Source organism: Oreochromis niloticus, linkage group LG18 (assembly GCF_001858045.2).
Source record: "Oreochromis niloticus isolate F11D_XX linkage group LG18, O_niloticus_UMD_NMBU, whole genome shotgun sequence".
NCBI classification, from domain to species: Eukaryota; Metazoa; Chordata; class Actinopteri; order Cichliformes; family Cichlidae; genus Oreochromis; species Oreochromis niloticus.
Window position 1 is genome coordinate 15,083,351 of NC_031982.2, and position 20,633 is coordinate 15,103,983.

The following is a 20,633-nucleotide window of genomic DNA, read 5'->3' on the forward strand; positions in this document are numbered from 1 at the left end:
AACCCACCAGGAATTCTAGGAACGTTTTCCCTGTGGTTTCAGGTTACCACATACACACACTGAACACAGATCACAGGCACACACAACAGCCTCCACAGTAGTGGACTGTACTTTTGTTGTTTGCACAGAGCTGGTTTTGTTAGCCTTCCTTCTCTCCTCCCGTGCCGGTCATTCTTTTGCATTTTAAATTCATATACCTTTGCAGTGGGTTGAGCAAAAGCTTGGACTAACTCTTAAACTTGTAACTAGACTCACAGCAGACGTCTTGCTCACATTCTCACTTTGATGGTAAAAAACACTCACTGGAAACTGAAACTTGTACACACATTTACACAAAAACACTACAGGGAATGTTGCCAATACTCACTGTATGCCCTAAATTTAGGCCTACAGGTAAACATTACCTCATACAGTAGGAAGATATATATATGTCTTGCCTAGGTCAGGTCTGTATTTTATGTGCAAGGTCTGATGTATCTGTTGGGAAAAATGATAAAAGTGTTTCTAAAAATAGTTATGACAGAGGTGCTTAGCTCTGAAAGTCAAATTCGATGACACTATGTGATGCTGTTGTGTGTTGGATGTATTACAGTACTTAAGCTACCCCTCATGTCTTCAAATAGCTGCAGTGATTTATTGAAACGTGCAAATATAAACTGAAATACAGAATACAAGGCAATAACAGAGTTTGTTATTGCAAATGAGCTTGAAAGTCCGTATTTGGTATGACCACTTGGGTTCTTCTACACAGCCAGAACTTTCTTAGGTAAGCTTTCATGTTATTTCTTGAAGTAGCCTTCAGGAGTTGTTCTCCAGGCTACTTGAAGGATGCTGGCTGCCTTTTGTTCTGACCTCTATCATTATAGATATCACACTGCTTCAATAAAGTTGAGGTCCTGGCTCTGGAAAGGTTAATCCATGACTGATAGAGTTCCACTCTAACCATGCATGCCTTTACTTCATTAGCGGTGCCATTGTGATCATCTGTATGGTGAAAAATGTAGTTGCTGCCACTCTGATGCTTTCCAGATGGTACTGATGGTGGATCAAAATCTGACAGTTCTTTTCTGTGAAAAGTATCCCCAAATCATGATAGAACCTCCACCTTGTTTTACATAAGGTTGTAGACACTCACTGTTGTACCTCTCTTCTGACCTCTTCTGTCCATATTGACAACAATTTAAACCAAAAATTGGTCACTTGCATTCATCACTCCAATTCCCTGTTGCCAGTGAATTTCAGCTCAGATCCTTTTCTCCTTACTTTTCCTGCTTTATGAATGGCATTTTGTCCACCAACCTTCTACTGAGACCAATTCTAATGAGGGTTCAGTGAATTATAGGCTCAACTACTACTACTATAGGTCTTTGCTGGATTTTTAGCCTATTTCTTGAAGACACAACCTTCAAATACTCTTCACCTACTATATACGTGTGCAACGTCTTCTTTTCTCCTCCACTTGTCCAGTGTCTTCAGTTTTTTTAAGGACACACTGCACACTATACTGACACATGCCAAGGTTTCGACTAATAGCTCCTCACCTTCTTGGTGTAAAATTACTATTTCATGCCTGTCACACTGCGTTGTCTTTGGCATTTATTGCTGATTTAACCAGAGAAATATGAATTATGTGTGCGGGTGAAAAAGTGATAGAGGACTGTATGAGTGGTGGTCTCGAACCTGAAATACAGATAAATTATTTTGAATTTAAAATTGATTCTTCGTTAAGTTGCCTGTTATGTGCAGACACAACAACATTGCACTCCTTGAGTTATTTGCCTCTTTTATGCTTGAATAATTCATAGGTCAGTGTTAAGTGGATTAATAAATGAAGAAAAAAAGCATTCATCTGAAAATGCATGGGTAAAAAAATAAAAAGACAGAAAAGAAAGAAAAAACACTTCAGAAAGAATGAAGAACTATTGCTCAAGATCACGTTAAAAAATTACAAGAACGCCTGGCTCCTTGGAAGCAAAATATGAGGAAAGAATGAAAGTTGGCTCAAGATTTTTCTACAGTACTGTACGTGTGCTGTCAGCAGACAACAAAAATTGTGAAATCCATATAGCCACCATCATCATGTGGCCACATAGATATGATATGTCTGTCTGGAGTAGATTTTCTATAACTCTGATTAGTGCAAACTTTACATTGAACATAACAATATGAGTGTGTAGTTCTGATATAACTGTCTCTTACTGTAGGCTGTATTACTTGAGATAAAGTTTTGTCTTTGTTTTCTCTGCAGTATGTCTCATTCATAACAACAAGTCGGACATGTGTAGCACTGAATGGCAAAACAACTGTTTGGCAAAACTGTGGTAAAACTCTATAAATATAATTGTGACACAAGCTGTGACCTTAGATTTTATTATATTAAAACAAAAAGTAAATGAATTCTCATTAAAAGTTCTTTAACAATAGATATGCACAGAACACTCCAAAGTTGTGACACTGTAACATGATAATCATGGAGTGTACGCTAAGTGAGTGAATGTAAATAAGAGCTTCACTGAGTAACTGTAAAGTCGTTCAAGGCACCCCGATACCATACAATAAAACTTTGTTTCAAATGCATCCCTTTTGGTCCATTTAACTGCATATTGCAGTGCTGTTGACATCATGGAGTTTTAAGCTTTTTTTGAAATGTCGAACTGAACAGAATTTCTTGAATGCACAGTACTCTCAAACACACACAGAAGACAGTGACACACTGACCACTATTGGCTGCCGACCAGAGTAACAGTGCAAACTTCAAACAGGCTCATAGAGTCAATTAAGCCACAAAGACAGAGGGTTTTACTTAAGTCGCTGCTTCCTGCTGCCACTGACCTATATCTTCCTTTTTCCCCTCAACTATCCATGAGTTCATCTGCCGTTCCATCCACTGTTTTCTCTTTCATACTTCCTTAACCCTCTCCCCACCACATATATCCTCTCCTTCTCATCCTTTCTCTCCTGCTATGAGTTTGATGCCTTGCCAATGGGCAAGCACCGAGGTTAGTGAGTGCACAGTGTCTACCTCGCCCAGTAGGAATTGCTCCAGTAAAACATGCCAATCTATTGTGGCATTTTAATTATATTAGCTCAACCGAGTGCACTGACTGGACACACTGTCTAAGGGAGAAGTTGCATCTCCTCTATAAAAACAATCAGAATAAGACTGAAAGAAGTTGGAAAGAAACTTTATAAATATACAGTGTGCTCAAGGCACACCATAAAACCAAAACTTGAAGAGACTGAAACTCATAAACACTTTTCATGCAGGAACCACATTGGCAAATAGCTGTATATGCCAACAGAATTACATCTGCTGACATCTAAACTTGTCCCCATTTTTAGAAAATCCATGAATCCAAACTCAGAATCCAAGCATTTCTTCAGAGAGTATAAACACCCCACAAATACTGAAATATGATCACTGTTGTTTTCTCTTTCTCTCGAGTGCGCACACATATACACACCCACACCACAAAGACGCAGGCCCAAAGAGAAAAGAGTCAAAGCAATGCAGCGTGGGTCATACTGAGGTCCCAGGAAGTAGACCAGGGTTATGGGAAAGGAAGGGGCTGCTGAATAAGAGCTTAGGAAGTAGAATAGGGGAATTGAGGTAGTAAAAAGGGAAGCAGTTGCAGACAATGGCAAAGGGTTAAAGGGTAGGTGTAGAGGCAGAAAATGTAAACATATGTAGGCAACATTTCCAAAATGCTCCACTTTTTCTCTGCAAACAAATCATGACTCTCACAATTCCACCATGTCTGCTTTATCATATTATTTCAACTTTACATTTTAAATACAACGAACTTCTCTTGTTCTGCTCGTCACCAGAACACAGGTCTTAAAGGCACATATGTGAAGCACACAGGCTGCACACAGAGCAGGGAATGTCTTCCCTCTGCATATAGTCATTAATTTATAGTTCCCTCTTTCATTATCCAATTCGCTCGCATTTTTTGGAACTGAACTCCCCTAACCCGAGAGACAGACACAGAGAAGGCTATGACTGGATGGGACTAGAAGGCGTGAAGAAAAACGAGTGCGAGTATAAGGGGTGAAGGCTTTGCCCAGCGCAGCGCTCTCTCTGTTGCTCTCTGCAATAACAGAATGGATTCCAGATGTCAAAATGATAAACAAATGGATTGTCATAACCTTATAAAAATGCAAGGCATTCAGAAGGACTCGCACTGCTGTATTGTACGTGGACCATCTCTTGAGCTACTCCCAATACAGTGGAATCGTTTGTATTGGGTCAGAAAATATAGGTGATAGAATTATCTATTCTTAAAAAACTTTTATAATAATTAGACTAATACACTAAAAAGCACCTACACCTCTCTGCAGAATTCCATAGCAATGAGAATGCACTTATAGTATAAATATGAACAAGTTAGGTATACATGAATATTGCATTTAAAATAAAACCCAGTGGGGGTTTGAGGGATTTACTATTGCTGTTGCAATGAGTATTGCTCTTCATAAAGGTCAATGCAGAGAGAGTGGGCTATGCAATAAACACAATGATTTCTGACTGCAGGAAACGTGGTCGTGTGGTGGTTAGCACTGTTGCCTCACAGGAAGAGAGTTTAAGATTTGTACCCGCTGGCGACTGGGGTTTTTCTGTGTGGCATTTGTATGTTTTTGCTGTACCTGCGTGGGTTCTCTCTAGAGTCCAAAGACATGCCTGTTAGGTTAGCTAACCATAGATGCGAACTCTTATCCTTGAATTGTGAGACAGATGATTTGCTGTGGCGACCCCTAACGGGAGCAGCTAAGTCTGAATCATTGTTTTTCTGTGATAGACTTGTGATAAACTGGGAACTTTCCAGGAAGTACCCCACTTCTTACCGTATGACAACTGGAATAGGCTTCAGCACCCCTGCAACCCTAAGTTGGATAAGGGGTCATGTTAGCATTGGTGTCATGCTAACATGTTTAGCATGTTTAGCTGCCATGGTAACATGTGTAGCATGGTAGCATCCTCCTTAACATGAGGACGCTAGGATCCATGAAGGAACAGCTAGTGTGAAACAGTTTGTTTTTCTCACACAAGTATTGTATGCAAGTATCTCCATCTCTTTTCAGAAACAGTCTAATTACCAGCTGGAGCTGGGTTTTTTTTCAGACATGTGTGCCTTTCAGCCTCCTTCAGATTAAAGAAGCCATGCTGTTCGGCAGGGGTTGCCATAATAAATAACAGACAGACTAAAAATCGCTTGGAAGAGTTCAACACTAGGTGGCTAAGATTTGTGTCAGGTTAACTTCTTAAAAGATTTTTAGAAGCATACTCACAGAGCAAATGATTCCCTTTTGTTTTAAAATATATCCAGTTTATGTGTCAAATATATAGTAAAACCAACTATAATTAGATAAGTGAAGAAAATTAATAAAGCATCATGTGAAAACATGCACACAGTATCTCTAAGCATACTTCAAAGGCAAGAAAAACAGGAATGGTAATTGATGTAATTAAAGTGAGTTATTTCACTTTGTAATAACATAGCTATCGAGTGAGTGGCTAACCTAAAAAATAGTACATAAAAAAAAAAAACTGTGATCATTTTGATTGAGCTTATTTTTCCGGAAAAGTTGAAGCAAAGTATTTGCACCTGTGTCGGTGTAAATATTCTGAGATTTTGAACACTTGCCAAAACACAGTTTTAGTTGTTAAGTACAACTGCTTGCCCCCCGCTTGCCACTCTGTCATCAGCTGCTGAATAAAGAGAGGAAGGGAATTTCAATCCCAAATGCCTTTGATGTACTTTGAAGTATTATAGCTTACAAGTGTGTCTGTATGTGTGTGTGAGTTTCCACATTTAGATGTGTGTCTCGTTGCCTGAGCGCATTATGATTGTGTCTGAATGAATGACTCCCCTGCAGTTGACTAGCATATGGATCCCGTGTGGACTGATATGTGAGAGTGTCTGCATCTGTGTCCTGTCCACTGGGAAAACCCGCTGAGCCCCGAGTGGCTTTGTGTCCACCATACAGGAAAGAAGACGATCATGTGGACAAACACAACAGCACATGTCCATAATGGATCATACTTTTTTTTCATCTTCTTGTATTTTTAAAACAAATCTTTTCTCTTCTTTGTTTCTCACTGTCTTTATTTCTCTCTTCTTCATTGGCATTTTCATACAAGTTTCCCAGGCATGGTCAGTAGTGGCAGTAAGTAATGGCAGTGATGTCCAAGCCTTTCCCATGCAGCTTCATAGGAGGGTCTTTGTTCACCCTCCGGGCTTTGGGGGTCCCCACAGCAGGGCTGTGCCCCTCTCCACTGACTTCACAATGGATCTTTATGCTGCCAAGGCTTCCCTCGCCGTGATCACTACACCATGCCTCCCTCATCAGGAGCACTCCAAGGCACAGGGGGCACCACGGCACCAAAATGGCAGCCCTTTTCATGCCCTGTCCTGCCCTCCTTTCACTGTAATACATGCCAACTGTGTCAGATACAGTGAAAGAGGCTAGCTGAATAGCCACTGGCCAAGCTGAACAGTTTATGAGTTGTGCCAAATGTCTCAGTAGGGTACTGTTTTTCTTATTCAAACCAAGAACACTTGACACCATAAGGAAAGACCTGGCACTCACCAGGGAGTGTGTGACAACAAACTATTATAACCCATTACCGTTGTTGAAAAATCTGTAGTCTTCGTAGTAGTGGTAGTAAAATGACACGCACACACTGTCAGTAAATACAAACAAGGATCACAACCACATTAGTTAGACTCTCTTGTATAGGAGTTGAATTATGGATGGCGTGCACAGTTTTTGCTTTCTCATGTATATCTGATCACAAGCATGTGGCACACACTTTGGCTGCTTGAGAAGAGAAGAGAAGAGAAGAGAAGAGAAGAGAAGAGAAGAGAAGAGAAGAGAAGAGTAGAGATCCAAATAAAAACAAATGAGATTTGGAAATATACCTAACTTCAATGAAGAGTTCTATCAAAATACTGCTATCCAACGAGGATCATAAAAAGGTTCTTCTTAGAATGTGAGTCATCTGTTCCTGCACATGATGTTATCCCATGTACTCGTGTAGAAAATAATGCATACCTCAATCTGGGCCAAAAGATCTGATAAGCACTCATGGGGGAAGCCATCATTTGGTCCTCTGTTTTCCTCTGTCAAAGCTAATACTGCCAGAACAGAGCACTAAGTTGAAATGCCAAGGGGGGGCAGTTTAAGGCCACCACAGTAGAGGCAGCACATAATCTTGTCATAATTGTGGACCAAGCTTTCACAGCTTTTAAGAATCAGATCCAGCAGGGGGAATCATTTACAGACTCGCATTGGCTCAGTTATCTGCATCATTTGTCTTTTCTTCTTATGCTGATGGAGAAATGCATAACCACACACAGTACTTCAGTCGAAGAGATGCGCCCAAAACCATAAACAGGAAAAGGGTTTTAGGGCCACACCTATAAATCAGCACAAAATAAATATCTCTTAAACTATTGGAAAGAGAGAAAGGCATAGTTAACAACTCATAAAATGACTCCAGCACAAAGGAAAGGAGCGCCTTGCAACCATTTGTGCTGCCTGCATTTATTCAGTGCAGAGACTGATTTAATGACTTACTTATTTCCACAGTGATTAGCGAGAGCCAGCCACGCTGACTCATAACATTATTCCACACAAGCGCACAAACTTAAACACCGAGGTCACTTTCTGTCAAATCTCAGGCAAGGTATTACATCTCTGTTTGAAATAACACCAACAAGCCTTCATCCATGCAACACTGCAATGTCATTTTGCAAAAAAGAAAGCTCTTATCTTTGATGCAACACATTTCTCTTACCTTTCCACCACTCCATCTCTGCTCCAGCAAGCGGACTCATCATTCGGCACTTCGCATAGAAGCTCTGGTAACATGGTGAAGACGGACTTATAGCGATTTAGGGTTGTCAAAAAATCCCTGGGGAAAAAACCACAAGTATAATTTTTAAACAGACATATCTCGTCTTCTTCACAATCGGTACACTTAAAATTGAAAGTTTACCGTGCAATTGTGCCATTAGTGGTTACATTTTCGGGGCAGCTGGTGGTGAGGTACTGTGTTTCCGTACAATGACACTAATAACAAGCATGAAAGCATGACCTGCACCCATGTGATGATACTGATGGTGGCAGGAAATGAATGGCTTTGAATGTGACCACTTCACTGCATCAGCACATTTTTCTCAATGATGCTGTGTGGTAATTTCTTAGCTTCCCCAGAACAGCTAACAGATGCTATCAATATAGACACTGTCATCATGAACAAAACAATGGCATGATATTTTGATCGGACACACATTGCCGCCACCCGTGAGAAAGAGGCTTAAAAACACATGGGGTCATATAGGGTAATGTGTTGAGTCCGTTGATGAAACCGGTGTTTGTAAGATGTGCAATATGCACCCATCTCCCAAAACACAAAGTTAATCACCTGTTAGCAATATCTGAACAATCTATACTAGCACAATACTGTACCACCTTCCATTTCTAAAAGAAAAAAGTGTGTCTCTTGGGTTCATGCTTACCTAGAGAGGATTCCCAGATTTTGTTTAGTTTTCTTGAAATGTTTCGGAGGGAATGAACTGGGAATGATGGGAGTTGGAGTCCCGGTGAGATTATTGCAAGCAAGGCGGATGCAGGGAGGTGAAACGGGGATTGAGGGGGGAAAAAAAAGGGAAAAAAGGATGACATGACAGGACACGTGGGGAAGAGGGAGAAAAGACACTCATTTGACCCTGGAAGAGAGTGATTAATCATGCACATGCAGACACTGAATATACCACATATAAATCGAAACCTATTTTTCCCCACATCACATCAAAATTGAGACAGTAATGGGAATGAATTTGTCAAGTCAGTAAACAAATGCATGCAAACATATGCACATGTGCAAAGATTTAAATATATATATAAATATAAATGTTGTTTTACTCTATCACGTTTCATATTTTTCAGCTGTACACGAGTCTCCCTTTACTGCACTTGGTGCTGCCGTGCCTCTGATGTGGTCAGTACTCACATGTGCGCTGGTCAGTGTTGGCAGCATGTAGTGAGCTGGATTGTGTTGCCATGAATGGTGGTGCTAGTGCCAGGCCAGACCTGTCAGCTAGGCTGGCATCACTGCAGTGATTCATGGTAGACAACACTGCAAGAGGGTGTCTGTGTGTGTGTTTTTGTGAGTGCTGCTATGTAATCGAGGCCGGCTAGTGTGCAGAGTTGGTGGTATGGCCGTCTGGGTAAACAGGAAATTGTTGGTCCGTCAACATTAATCTTACCCACACTTCACCTCACTACCAGCTGCTGTGGGCACAGGATGGTTGCCTCAGACTGGGCCAGGTGGAGGGCACGGACTGTGCAAACCCCTTTCAAAAAAGCTGGACCAGGCACTACATTTACAGTGTGTGGTTGTGAATTGTATCCAACTAGCCATTTGAAGAAAGCAAAAAGTGACAGCTGTGAATAGACACTGGCCAACCCCTTAGGCCGTGTCATACAGGCCTAGTCATTTTTTATTTAATTTGAGTTTACATTCCATCTAGTACTGCAGCTAAGTAACAAGAAAAAACATTGACTGTAAAAAATGAAGAGCCAGTAGTAAAGTTTGGAATCAAACTAAAGGACTGAATGTTTGTAGCTTTGCCTTACCTTTTTAAGTGACCTAACTGCCTCTGCAACCCCTCTAATGAAGGATGGAAGGAGGGGGAAGATGGAAAAGGAGAAGATAAGGTCACTGTCGAGGTTTTGACCTCAGGGCTAGTAGGATGCCTGTGTGTGGGTACCCCTGTAGACAGGCCACACACCTTGTCCACCTGTGGGGAGGACAGAGCAAACAAACACCTGTTAAGAAAGAAATCTTACAAAACTATGGGAGGAACAGCAGTGAAGCTTCGAAACCACCCACTGACACCTATACAACTTTAGAACTTACTTGCAATTAAGGTAATACCTTTCATCGCACTCATACAATCACCACTTTAAATGAAGGACAGCTATATTAAAGTGAATGATAACAGAGGGAAGAAAGGTGAAAAGAACTATGGAACAGCCAAGTTCAGAGTAATGGAGAGCATGGGAAAGGGGTGGCCATGAAGTGAGGGATGCGATGAAAGAAACGGTTTGATGAGTGAGTTACTGCCAGGAGGTCTGACAGTAAATGCAGACTATTCCACTACTTCATGGAGGTGAATGCATGTGTGCACACTTGGAAACATTGGCAAGTATTCCCAGCGGGCTATTAAAGCCAGCGGCAGAGAGGAGGAGACAGCGGGGTCATGAATAAAGGGGCGTGTGCCGCAAAAACGAGAGACAAAATCAATGACATCTCATTGGCTTAAAAGCCTCTAGGCAGCGTTATTAAGTGAGCCTCAATTAGCCAGAGAGACCGACTGTAATGGCTGGTGCGAGCTGAACTAAACAATTCCTTACAGTGATCAGTGCGCATATTGCTTTGACTAGAAAGATGAGTCACTCTACCGTGTAAGGACATCCAAAAAGGACTACGTAATATTTAGCCTTACAGTAAGAAACAGTGGAAAAGAGTCAGTGACCACCTCATTCTTAGTAAACAAGGTAACTTGAATTTACAGTAAAGAAGATTTAGACTTTAGAATCTTAGAGAAACAAATCCATCCTGGCGGCATGTGTGTTTAAATTTTTGCTTGAAGGGGTGTGTCCACATGCTGGGAAGAGTTTGGATTAGTTTTGAAGCAGCTGAAATATGTTAACAGTAACAAAATGTGTCTCACAGTTGCACTAAAAATATCCTTTTCCCTCCACAGTGAGGCAGATGTGTCAGCTCATGTGCTGTTTAAATGAAAGCTTTCACATACCAACCATGCAATAGGCCCATCAGTAGCAGAGGACTCAACAATGACATCATATTAAGTATCTGATTTTTTTTCTTTTTCACTAAAAACCTTCTACTTTATCCATAGTTTTATTTTTTTACTGCATTCTCGTGTCAAATCCTCTTTTAAGGCATACGCTGGGCACGCAGAAGGTTGTTTTACTGCATTAACCTTAACTCCCTTTGGACCCATAAAACACGCTCACATGTGGTGGACGGACTAAACCACACAAGAGTATGGCCGCACATACGCATGCAAACACGACACACACATGCATGACATTGAGAAAAGATAGACCATAGCAACTGTTTTGACCATGTAGCCTGTCAACACTCTGAGCTAAATGCTGTTTGCATGCGCTGCAATGCTTCTGTGGACAGTCATTGTTCATCTCGTGTGCACACACTCACAGTGTGTTTAGAAATGTATTAGAACACAGATTTGAACATTTCAAAATAAAGCCTGACAAATGAGATTATTTGATTGCTCTGACCAAAAACACAGTTAATTCTAGGAATTACTACTGTTATAAATGGCACGACAGTTACTTGGCCAATGCAACAGCTCCTGCTGAATTAAACAATGTGCCTCTTTCTCATTTAGCAAAATAAATACAGAAATGAATAAAGGAATAATAATCTATAAATCCAATTCCAGAGATTCATTACAACATAAAATCTTATGACATCATGTCCAGACTGTAGAGTTTGGGAGGTCTGCTGCACTGTGCATATGGAAGTGTGTGTGTCTGTGTGCGAAACTGGGGGAGCTGGCAGCCTCTGCAACAGCCATGTAAGCAAATGGTGGAGCAGAATAGTCTGTAAAAAAGTTACAGGTTTTGCTTAAGAAAATAGTGTAGTTATGATGCATTAGTTGGATGTTTAATCCTCATTTTTATTATTTGAATTTTGTGTTAGGTTAATGTAACCTTATTATGACTGGCTAGGAAGAAAACTATTCTGGGTAAAAATAATAATAATAATAATAATAATAATACAGGGGAAAAAACCACTACATACCATGAAAGAGTCGCCATAACAGAAATAATAAGCACAAAGTGAGTGATAAAAAAGAGACAAAAGGGGCCTTTCTGACTGCTGAGGACCTCAGAAAATTTTTATAACACACTGCATATATAGTGTGTGTGTATATATATATATATATATATATATATATATATATATATATATATATATATATATAGGTATATATGTATGTGGGCGCTGCCAATATATAAATGAGCTGAAAATTATTAACAGGACATTTTTTTTATTAGTGCTTCTATTAGGAAACACTGTCAAAAGTTTTTTTCTTTAATCGCATGAGACCAAATGTGCTAAATAAAGTTCAGCTTGTGACAAATGAGGGCAGTGCTACAGGTTATCATGTCTCTGCACTGATGAGAAATTAAGATAGGGTATAATCTTGTCATTGTAAACTTTTCAAAGTGCCATTTCTCATCAGCGTTTCTCAACATTGCACTATTCTTTCAGACAAAAATGTAAACATCTGAGTAAAATATGAACATCAAGAGGGGGTCACTCTCAGTTCTGTTTGCATTACCCCATTTTTTTACACAGAGAAGAGGTTCAAATGTTATACTTTTTGAAGAGGCCAAAAAAAAAAAAAGATTGGAGAAAGGCTGACATTTCAAAACAATAACACTAACACAAATCATTTTTATGCCTAACTAAACATCCAGTGTAAACTGAACACAAAGTGACTGTCAGGAAAAATAAACAGGATCCTCTTAAGGATCCTCTTGAGAAATACAGACATGCTCTTATAGATTGGCTCTGATAACCACATAATCCTGAAAGCCAATCAGATGACAGGCTGAATAATGACATGAGCTAAAACACGGCCATGAATCAATTATCTCATGACCTGATGATGGCGTGAGAATGGAAATCCCATTTGGGCCCAGCGTGAGTTTTTGATTTTGAGTGTGTATGTGTGTGTGACCACCTGCTTGCCCTTGTTATACCTTCACAATTTCAGCTATTTTACAGAGCATTCCTTATATGATTGCCTGAGGACAGAGACTGATGGAGGGGGCAGATTGATGGGATGGATCTTCTCCACGTGGAAGACTTTAGGGAAATACAAGGCATGTATTCTATGTGCATTTGAGCTACCCAATGAAATTTGATTTCTACTGCTGCAAGGAGGGTGGATTAGTGTTTTTACAACTACACTGCATGTGTACAGTATGTTTTACAGGTGTGGATTTACAGTTTTGCATAGCAACACAGTTGCACATAACTCCTTTCCAAAGTGGATAGATTTATTTTGTTTTTTGTTTTTTTAAATCTCACAAAGGTCTAAGCCAGGATCTATTTTCATGTGTTTTATGTTGTTCCAACTTTATGAAGAACTGTGCATTACTTAAATATCTTCCTAAAGTAAGAGAGTGAAAAAAAGAGCAGCAAGATAATCGCTTCCAAGCCCATTGCCATCGCTTCTCTAGGGGAGTATTAGCTTACAGATAGCAGTGGTGGTCTTTCCTCCCAGTTTATTTATCAAGGGATTATCCAGTAAAGCCTGGAGAACTTTCTCAGCCCCCCTGACCCCAAGCACAACACATAGTGAGATGAGCATTAGCTTGTCTGGTCAGTGAAGACCTTCTTCTTCCGATGGGGTATGTGCTACATGTGCATATAAACAATCACATGTCATTGCCTAATGCTACCAACTGTTTCTGTGGGAATCATACCATATTTGTAAGCGGTGCCAACATCATCGTCAGTTAAATGCCCTTTCTAGGTGAGCTCAGAACTTTATATAAAATATCTCCTTTTCATGGCTCTGACGGTGGATGAGACAATTGAAAAAATAAAAAGAAATTTTAAAAAAGGATTAAAGGATTGGGTTATATCATCAGTTCCTGACCTAAGCTGAAACAATGTCCCCTTTCAAACCATCTCACAGAATTATAAACTATCATGTACACTAATCTCCATTATGCACATTCCTGTTGCCAATATTTAAATCTTGGCCTCTACTGGAATACTTTGACATCACAGTTCAGATTAATCCTTGTTTATCTTACACTGGGCCTTAGTGCAGCCTTTTGTTCATCAACTATCCAAAACTGAGCTATTTCAGCAATTCTCCCTGAAAGCCAACTTTCTTGTGATTGCCTGCCCTTTGATTGGGAATTTGGAAGTTTGTATTCACAATCGAAGCTGCCTGTGTGAGATCAACATATTAAGAATATTCCCTCTGTTTTATAATACTTATATAAAAGTAATGAACTGCCTGAACCTAAGCATTTAGTGCAGCCTGAAGCCTGACTTTTTGAGGTATAGTAATTACTTGTACATAAGCTTTCAATATTGAAACATTAGCCACCTTTGACATGTTTATCCAACATTGTAACGGAATATATATATGAAAACAAATAAGGAAACTTCCACTTCAATGATTATAGCAAGGAGCTTAAACTTCAAATTTCCTTAGTTTTTGGTGATATCACTAAAAAACACTCATAGGATCACACCATCATCCAATCCTTTCATTGAACTTTAGACATGACACACCAACGTGTAGTAGGAGAAGAGACATTGCCTTTGGAACAAGAATTTAATTTAATATGAATGTCTCAATGAGCGTTATGTAACAAACTACCAGGCTGGAAAAAGCACTTGCAAGATCAAAAGTAAAGAAGTTGTTGAATTAATTGACTTGATTCCCTGTGGTTTCAGACTAAAGGAAAACAAAAAAGAAAATACTCACAGTAGTACAGTCCTATCATAACAGTGGGAAAGCAACCAGCCACTGGTTAAAATACTGGTAACATGGCTGTATATTATATTTATTATGTTTTCCCCAAAGAGACCACAAAGAATTTGTGCCGTTGAGCAGCATGGTAACTATGTTGAAGGAAAAAAAATCTGCACCGCTAATTGCTACACACATGAAAACAGAAAAGGAAGTCTCATTATGTGCGCACAAGTGTTTACATTTCTTTTTTTGCTGATTAAACTTTAATGTAAAAACAGAAGAAATACCTAGGCTCTAAGGTATCTTTTGTTCTCCCCCGAAATGACTTGGTGAGGATCAACACTGGGCACAATGTGTGAAAGTCTGTAATAACAATATAAAATTATCCAAAAATAACACATAAACATGTATGTATAATACGGACTTTGTCTTTATTTTGCCAGACTAGCGGTACTGTGGCGGAGGCCTTGTGGTTAATGAAGCAGGGTTGCAACTGGATACTTGCCAGTTCAAACCCTGACCCCTCTGGGAACATGTGGGTGGGTTAGGGGAATAAGAAAGCCTCTCTCTTCCCTCAACAGCACTGCCACACTGTGTTATATGGTTAACCACACACTGACACAGATCTAGGCTATAAGGTGTTACTGTGGCATCAGACAGTCTATACAGATTGATAAATATTGCATTATTATTATTATTATTACTATTATTATTATTACAAGATCCCAGGTTCAGTCCAGGATACAATTCCCTTTTGGGTTGTGTGGAGCTCCCCCTACTCCTGTTACGACCCCTTGTTAATAAAAGCTGTCTATTCTTGTTGTTGTTAATAATAATAATAACAGCGGCATAGCTGGGTCAAGGCATGTCTGTCAAAATCTGATTATCCACAATGATTATCTATGGTTTCTTTTGTGGATGAAGGAGAATGCTTTGTAAATAATGTGTTGTTTCCATAAACTCGAATATACAAATTATATACATCTGCATGCCTCAAGATGAGATGTTTGCTGGTCAGCGTTAAATATTGTGATTAGATCTGCTTATGATGGTAAGCTACCAAGTTTTGAATGATAAACAGAAAGCAGCATTTATAGTTTGTTTAGAACATATTTAAGCTGAATTTAATTTAAGTTTAAATATTATTTATTATCACTATTTCTTTCTTTTTTTTAATTAGTTTTAATTTTAGTGGGTTTTCTTTTCCATATTAATTGTGTGAGCTTAATAAAGCACCTCTATATAAAAACATTTTGTAAAAGCTGACCATGAAACATTAAGCCGCGTATACACAGGAAGTGATTTGAAGCGTGCTTGCAGACATCCCAGGCTCTGGTTACCGTTGTGACCTTATAATATATTTATTACCTGGTCATATGTCCATCAACGGTATTCTGCACTTTCATTGGTAGTACCTTTAGTTTCTAACCCTGAAGTTAAAGAGAGTTTTCTATGGTCTCTCACAGCAAATTGTTTCCAGTGTGTAACTGGCTTTATAGTGGATCGCTATAGGTGTAGGCTGCTGGAGGGCTTCCCATGATGCACTGAGTATTTGTCCTCCGCTCACCTCTTTTCAATCCCCATATCTTTATATGTCACGTCATTAACTTTTGTCTTCTCTCTGTGTTTTGTCTTCGTCTTTCTACACTCCTCTTTTCTCTCCTCCTTCCCTTTAACCACCGACCATTCGCCGCAGATAGCCACACCTCCCTGAGTCTGGGTTTGTCAGAGGTCTCTTCCTGTTAAAAGGAGATCTTCTTTTCCACCATTGCCAAGTGCTGCTCATAGTGAATGCTCTGTTTGGTTGACTTTTCTGGCCTCTTCAGCAGTTTGTGGTGATGTTTTTTGGGGGTTTTTTCAGTATACAAATAAAACTGAATTTAACTGAAGTGAGTATGATTATGTGTAGTAGCTAAAACAAAATGTTGAATAACCTGCTTTTCTTTCTACAGCAATCCTCCCACTCATACAGGAAGATCTCCGACAACCCTGACTAAAAGAGTGTAGACAATTTACACTGTTGCACTTCTGCCCCTGCGTGCTCTTTGCCTCTCTCTAACAGTTCTTCATCGCAGTCTTTGTGGGGCTCCATTCATTTTGTGTAAATCATTTTGTCTATTCTTTCTCAGTCTCTGTTGAGCTGTCCTACCCTCTCTCCTTTTTCCGTTGTCCAAATGATGTCAGTGCTAATTAAAGAGAGTTGCAGTCACTCGTATATCACAGGAAAAAGTCCTTCAGATTGCAGTCTGTAAAGAGCACACTGAGTTCCTCTCTCCACACTGAGGCTTGTTTACCCTGATTAAATCACTCGCAGATGATCTAAAAATGAGAGCCTCTTGTTTTTTTGTTTTGTTTTTTTTTTCTTGTGAATACGGGTGTTACTGTGGAGTTTGTTGACAACGTTTATCCAAAACTGTAAATAAATTTCTGAGAATTACAGACACAGAATGTGCCGAGACGTCTCAGTGGATTCAAGTGGTGTTATATATAGAGAAAAAGAAAAGAAAGCAAGAGAAAGAGACTGGGAAAGTCAAGTGAGTTCATTTTGTCTGTCTCTACGATATATTGTGGAACATACGGCCACAGGGAGAGAAAATAAGCATCTAAAGAGAAACTGGGAGCCCATGTGTTCATCTGAAGGCTTCTAATGGGCCAGCGTTTACCATGAAAATCATAACACAGATGCAGCAGGCACTTGTGTTAACATCGCAGCAGCTGCTGCCTGATATTATTATGGTAGCTAGTTCAAAATACAGGATTCAGGAAGCACTATAAATAAGAAACACTGAAGTGTGATTTTTGTGTATTCAGTGTTACAAAATGTATTTATGTTTATTTAATTAGGAGAGACGTCTAACTTTTGGCTTAAGCCACAAGAAGGTATCAGAAATTTATGTGTTATAAAGAACAAAAAGTGTCATCGGGAATCTGACTTTTTTTGAATCAATATGAGAGCTAATATGACTTGATGAGGTGTTCTGATTTACTATGTAATAGACAAGAAAAAATAAACAAACGTGAATTTATTACATTGGATGTAACTATTAAAGTTTATTACGCAAATCTGGACTTTGATTGGAGAAGCTACAGACTATGATCAATATACCAAAGCCCTGGAAACATTCTTTGTCTTTTTGTTGTCTGTTTTCTGTCTGTATTTCTCCGTTTCCTGTTCTGTGCAAACTATCCATCCAGTAGCCGACCACGAGCTCTGAAGAAAAACCTCACACTAGATTTCCTTCTACTGACATTTCATCAGCATAATCAACTGTATATTGATCCAAAATGGTGTGCCTTCTGAAACAATATGATTCTGTCAATCCATCAATCCAAAGTAAAGATTATTAGAGAAAGATATTAAACTGAGTGCAACTGCTTTGTGTTCAGAGGCAAAGGCATTCCACTCGTAATCAAATTTATGGCTGTTATAACAACATTTATTTATTCATTTGTTTGTTTGTACATTTCTTGTTTGTTTGCATATTTGTTGTGGTGTGGCTGCATATGATCAGCATACAGTGTTACAGTGAGAGAAGTTGAGAGTGGCAGAAATGTGTGAGGGTGACTGAGGAGAAGATGGGCTGCATCAACCATCATTAGCTAATGGACTGCTGAGTAAGTCAGTCACTCAGCCTGATGTTTAGACGCGTGCCAAAGGCACACGCAACTTAGAAAGATGGTTTAAGCATATAGATTTGCCATCTGCATTATTTGGCAGCAAACATTAAGCTAACAGTCTGAAATATTAGATACAGGAACTATGTATAAAAGCCTGAGCATATGTGTCATAAAGGATTATAAAAAAGACCTTCTGAACTGTTTTCATCAGCATATCTGAAACAAATTATGAAAATGGTATGAAAGTAATTATTAAAATAAAAGAGATAAATGTTAATACAAAAGAAATTATAATTCATTCTCAGAAACACATTTCAAAAAACGCATTTTTTGCATCACCTCCTTTTTAAACACCTTTCTAATTGTTTAGGAACTAAAGATTTCAGTTCCTTCATGTATTACTATGGTATATAAACAGTTTTTGATCTTTGTACTCCCCTGGTCACAGAGCCATGTGCTGTTGCAACATGTGCAGAATGTAGTTTGCTACTGTCCTGCTAAAATAAGTAAGACATCTGAACACATGGTGCTCCTAAGCCTGTTTACATTTTTTCAGCAAGTGGAACTTTCACAGATGTGTGGGTTACCCATGCCATGTGCACTATAAAGTACCTAAGACGCTGTCTTTTGAACCACACACTGATACAGAACAATGTCTTTAGACCAAATAAGGTCATTTACAGGAATATTTCCTTTAACTTTTAAGACTCAGGCAACAGTTCTCCACTTTGTCTCACTCCAAATTAAATGAGCTCAAACCCAGAAAAGTTGGTGGAGTTTGTGGATCTTCTTTATATCTGACCTTATCTTTGCATGATAGAGTTTTAAAATTGCATTTGTGGATGCAGCAACACAATAAATTTACTGACCTTTTTCACATGTGTTCCTAAACCAGTGAAGCCACATCCACCAAGGAACTGTGACTATTTTTAATGCAGCACTGCCTGGAGATTTATCTTGATTCTCTATTTTAAAAATACTATAATAAAACTATCATATGATACATTTTTAAAGCTGACTAAAAAGATAAAAAGATTATTTTTAAATAGCTTTACTATTCGATGAGACAGCCTTTTACAGCTGGGTGAATCCCTCCCCATCTTTACTTCTAAAACACCCTTCCCTTTTTGGTTTGATCATTTCCTACCTACATTGTGTTACTACCTGTTGACAATTAACCTAAGTAGTTGTAGGATGGATCCATGTGTGTTTTAATTGCTATCAAATTGGTAATTAGCATAGTTGTTAATTTAAAAAACAGTCCAATTTCTCAGTTTCAGCATTCAGCTCTTAGTTTTTGTTCTATTAACAGTGAAATATAGGCTTCAAATCATTTGCAACTCGATAAATTCAGTTTTATTTATATTCTACCCACTGTCCCAACTTTTGAAAGTGAGGTTGTATTTTCAAACCAATGATATTTCTTAATTTTATTGTGGCCGAGTGTAAAAGAAAAAGTGCTTGCAATGTAAACTTCTGCAGTCTACTGAGGTGCCGCGATGGTAAATGGAAAGCTTCCAATGAACCCACGAGCCCTTGTTTCCATTATCTAAAGGCCCAGTCTGCTATTATCATTCCTCCGTAAGACCGTAATGAGAAGGTGGGGTAAAACCAACAAGCGGATAAGGTAGACCTGCATATAAACTGTTCTAATATGGACCACTGTTGCTATTTTCTCATAGGCATACCATAAAGAGCTTAGTAAGCAACTGAGTCACTGAATGAATGTGTGAGAAAAAAACATGCTTTTATGTGTTAAGAGTTATCCCAGTCTGGCCATCATAACCGCGCAGATGATATAAGGTTTCCCTGTAGGTCAAACGAGCCATATCATTTTTGTAATGATCTCAATAAATAGCCTCACAAGCACAGCTGAATCTGGAGAAACTTTAAGACGAATTAAACACAGCTGTATTCTGAGAAAGCCTCACTGAACATTGGTACTACTATTTGCATCAATTAGAGTAACTGTTTTACTGCATATTTTTTCATTTTTTCCCTAATGGTGTCTACTTCTCATAATCCAACTCTAGGATCTACCAAAATCTATAATCACTTCCCTTCAACCCACCCACAGTTAGGCTCTATATCAATAAAAGCAGGAATGTGTTAGACCTAGGTTGCTAGGTTGGGCTAAAAATGTCATCCTTGGCCAATCCTCTGTGTTTGTGTGAGTGTGTGAGTTTGTATGTACAATGTGTTGTATGGCAACGTATATTGGAGACCGTGTAGTCTGCAGCTAACAGAGTAAATGAAAGAGCAACCACAAATGGTTTGGGACAGCATCCCAGAATTAAACCGCACAGTCACAATAATTCCTTTAATAACAACTCCATATAATACTCTGACTGGGCAAAAAAGAAGCAGAGTTCATTTTTTTCAAGTCGACTTTAGTTAAGCACATTTTTGCACTTGTACCACAGTTTAACATTTTTCGATGGG

The 20,633-nt window shown here is 39.0% G+C and overlaps 1 protein-coding gene across 3 annotated transcripts in view; it reads right to left on the minus strand.

Moving 5' to 3' along the window:
- Positions 1-20,633, minus strand: part of gpc5c (glypican 5c) — a 100,825-nt gene that overhangs the window by 50,774 nt on the left and 29,418 nt on the right. For 2 of the 3 annotated variants that reach the window (XM_005476263.4, XM_025900021.1), the window contains 3 exons: positions 9,646-9,809; positions 8,526-8,582; positions 7,802-7,918 (listed from right to left, as the gene is read on the minus strand). In XM_005476263.4, the coding sequence (XP_005476320.1) occupies positions 7,802-7,918; positions 8,526-8,582; positions 9,646-9,809 (338 nt within the window). The remainder of the gene's footprint in view (positions 1-7,801; positions 7,919-8,525; positions 8,583-9,645; positions 9,810-20,633) is intronic. The other variant, XM_005476264.4, reaches the window with a different exon arrangement.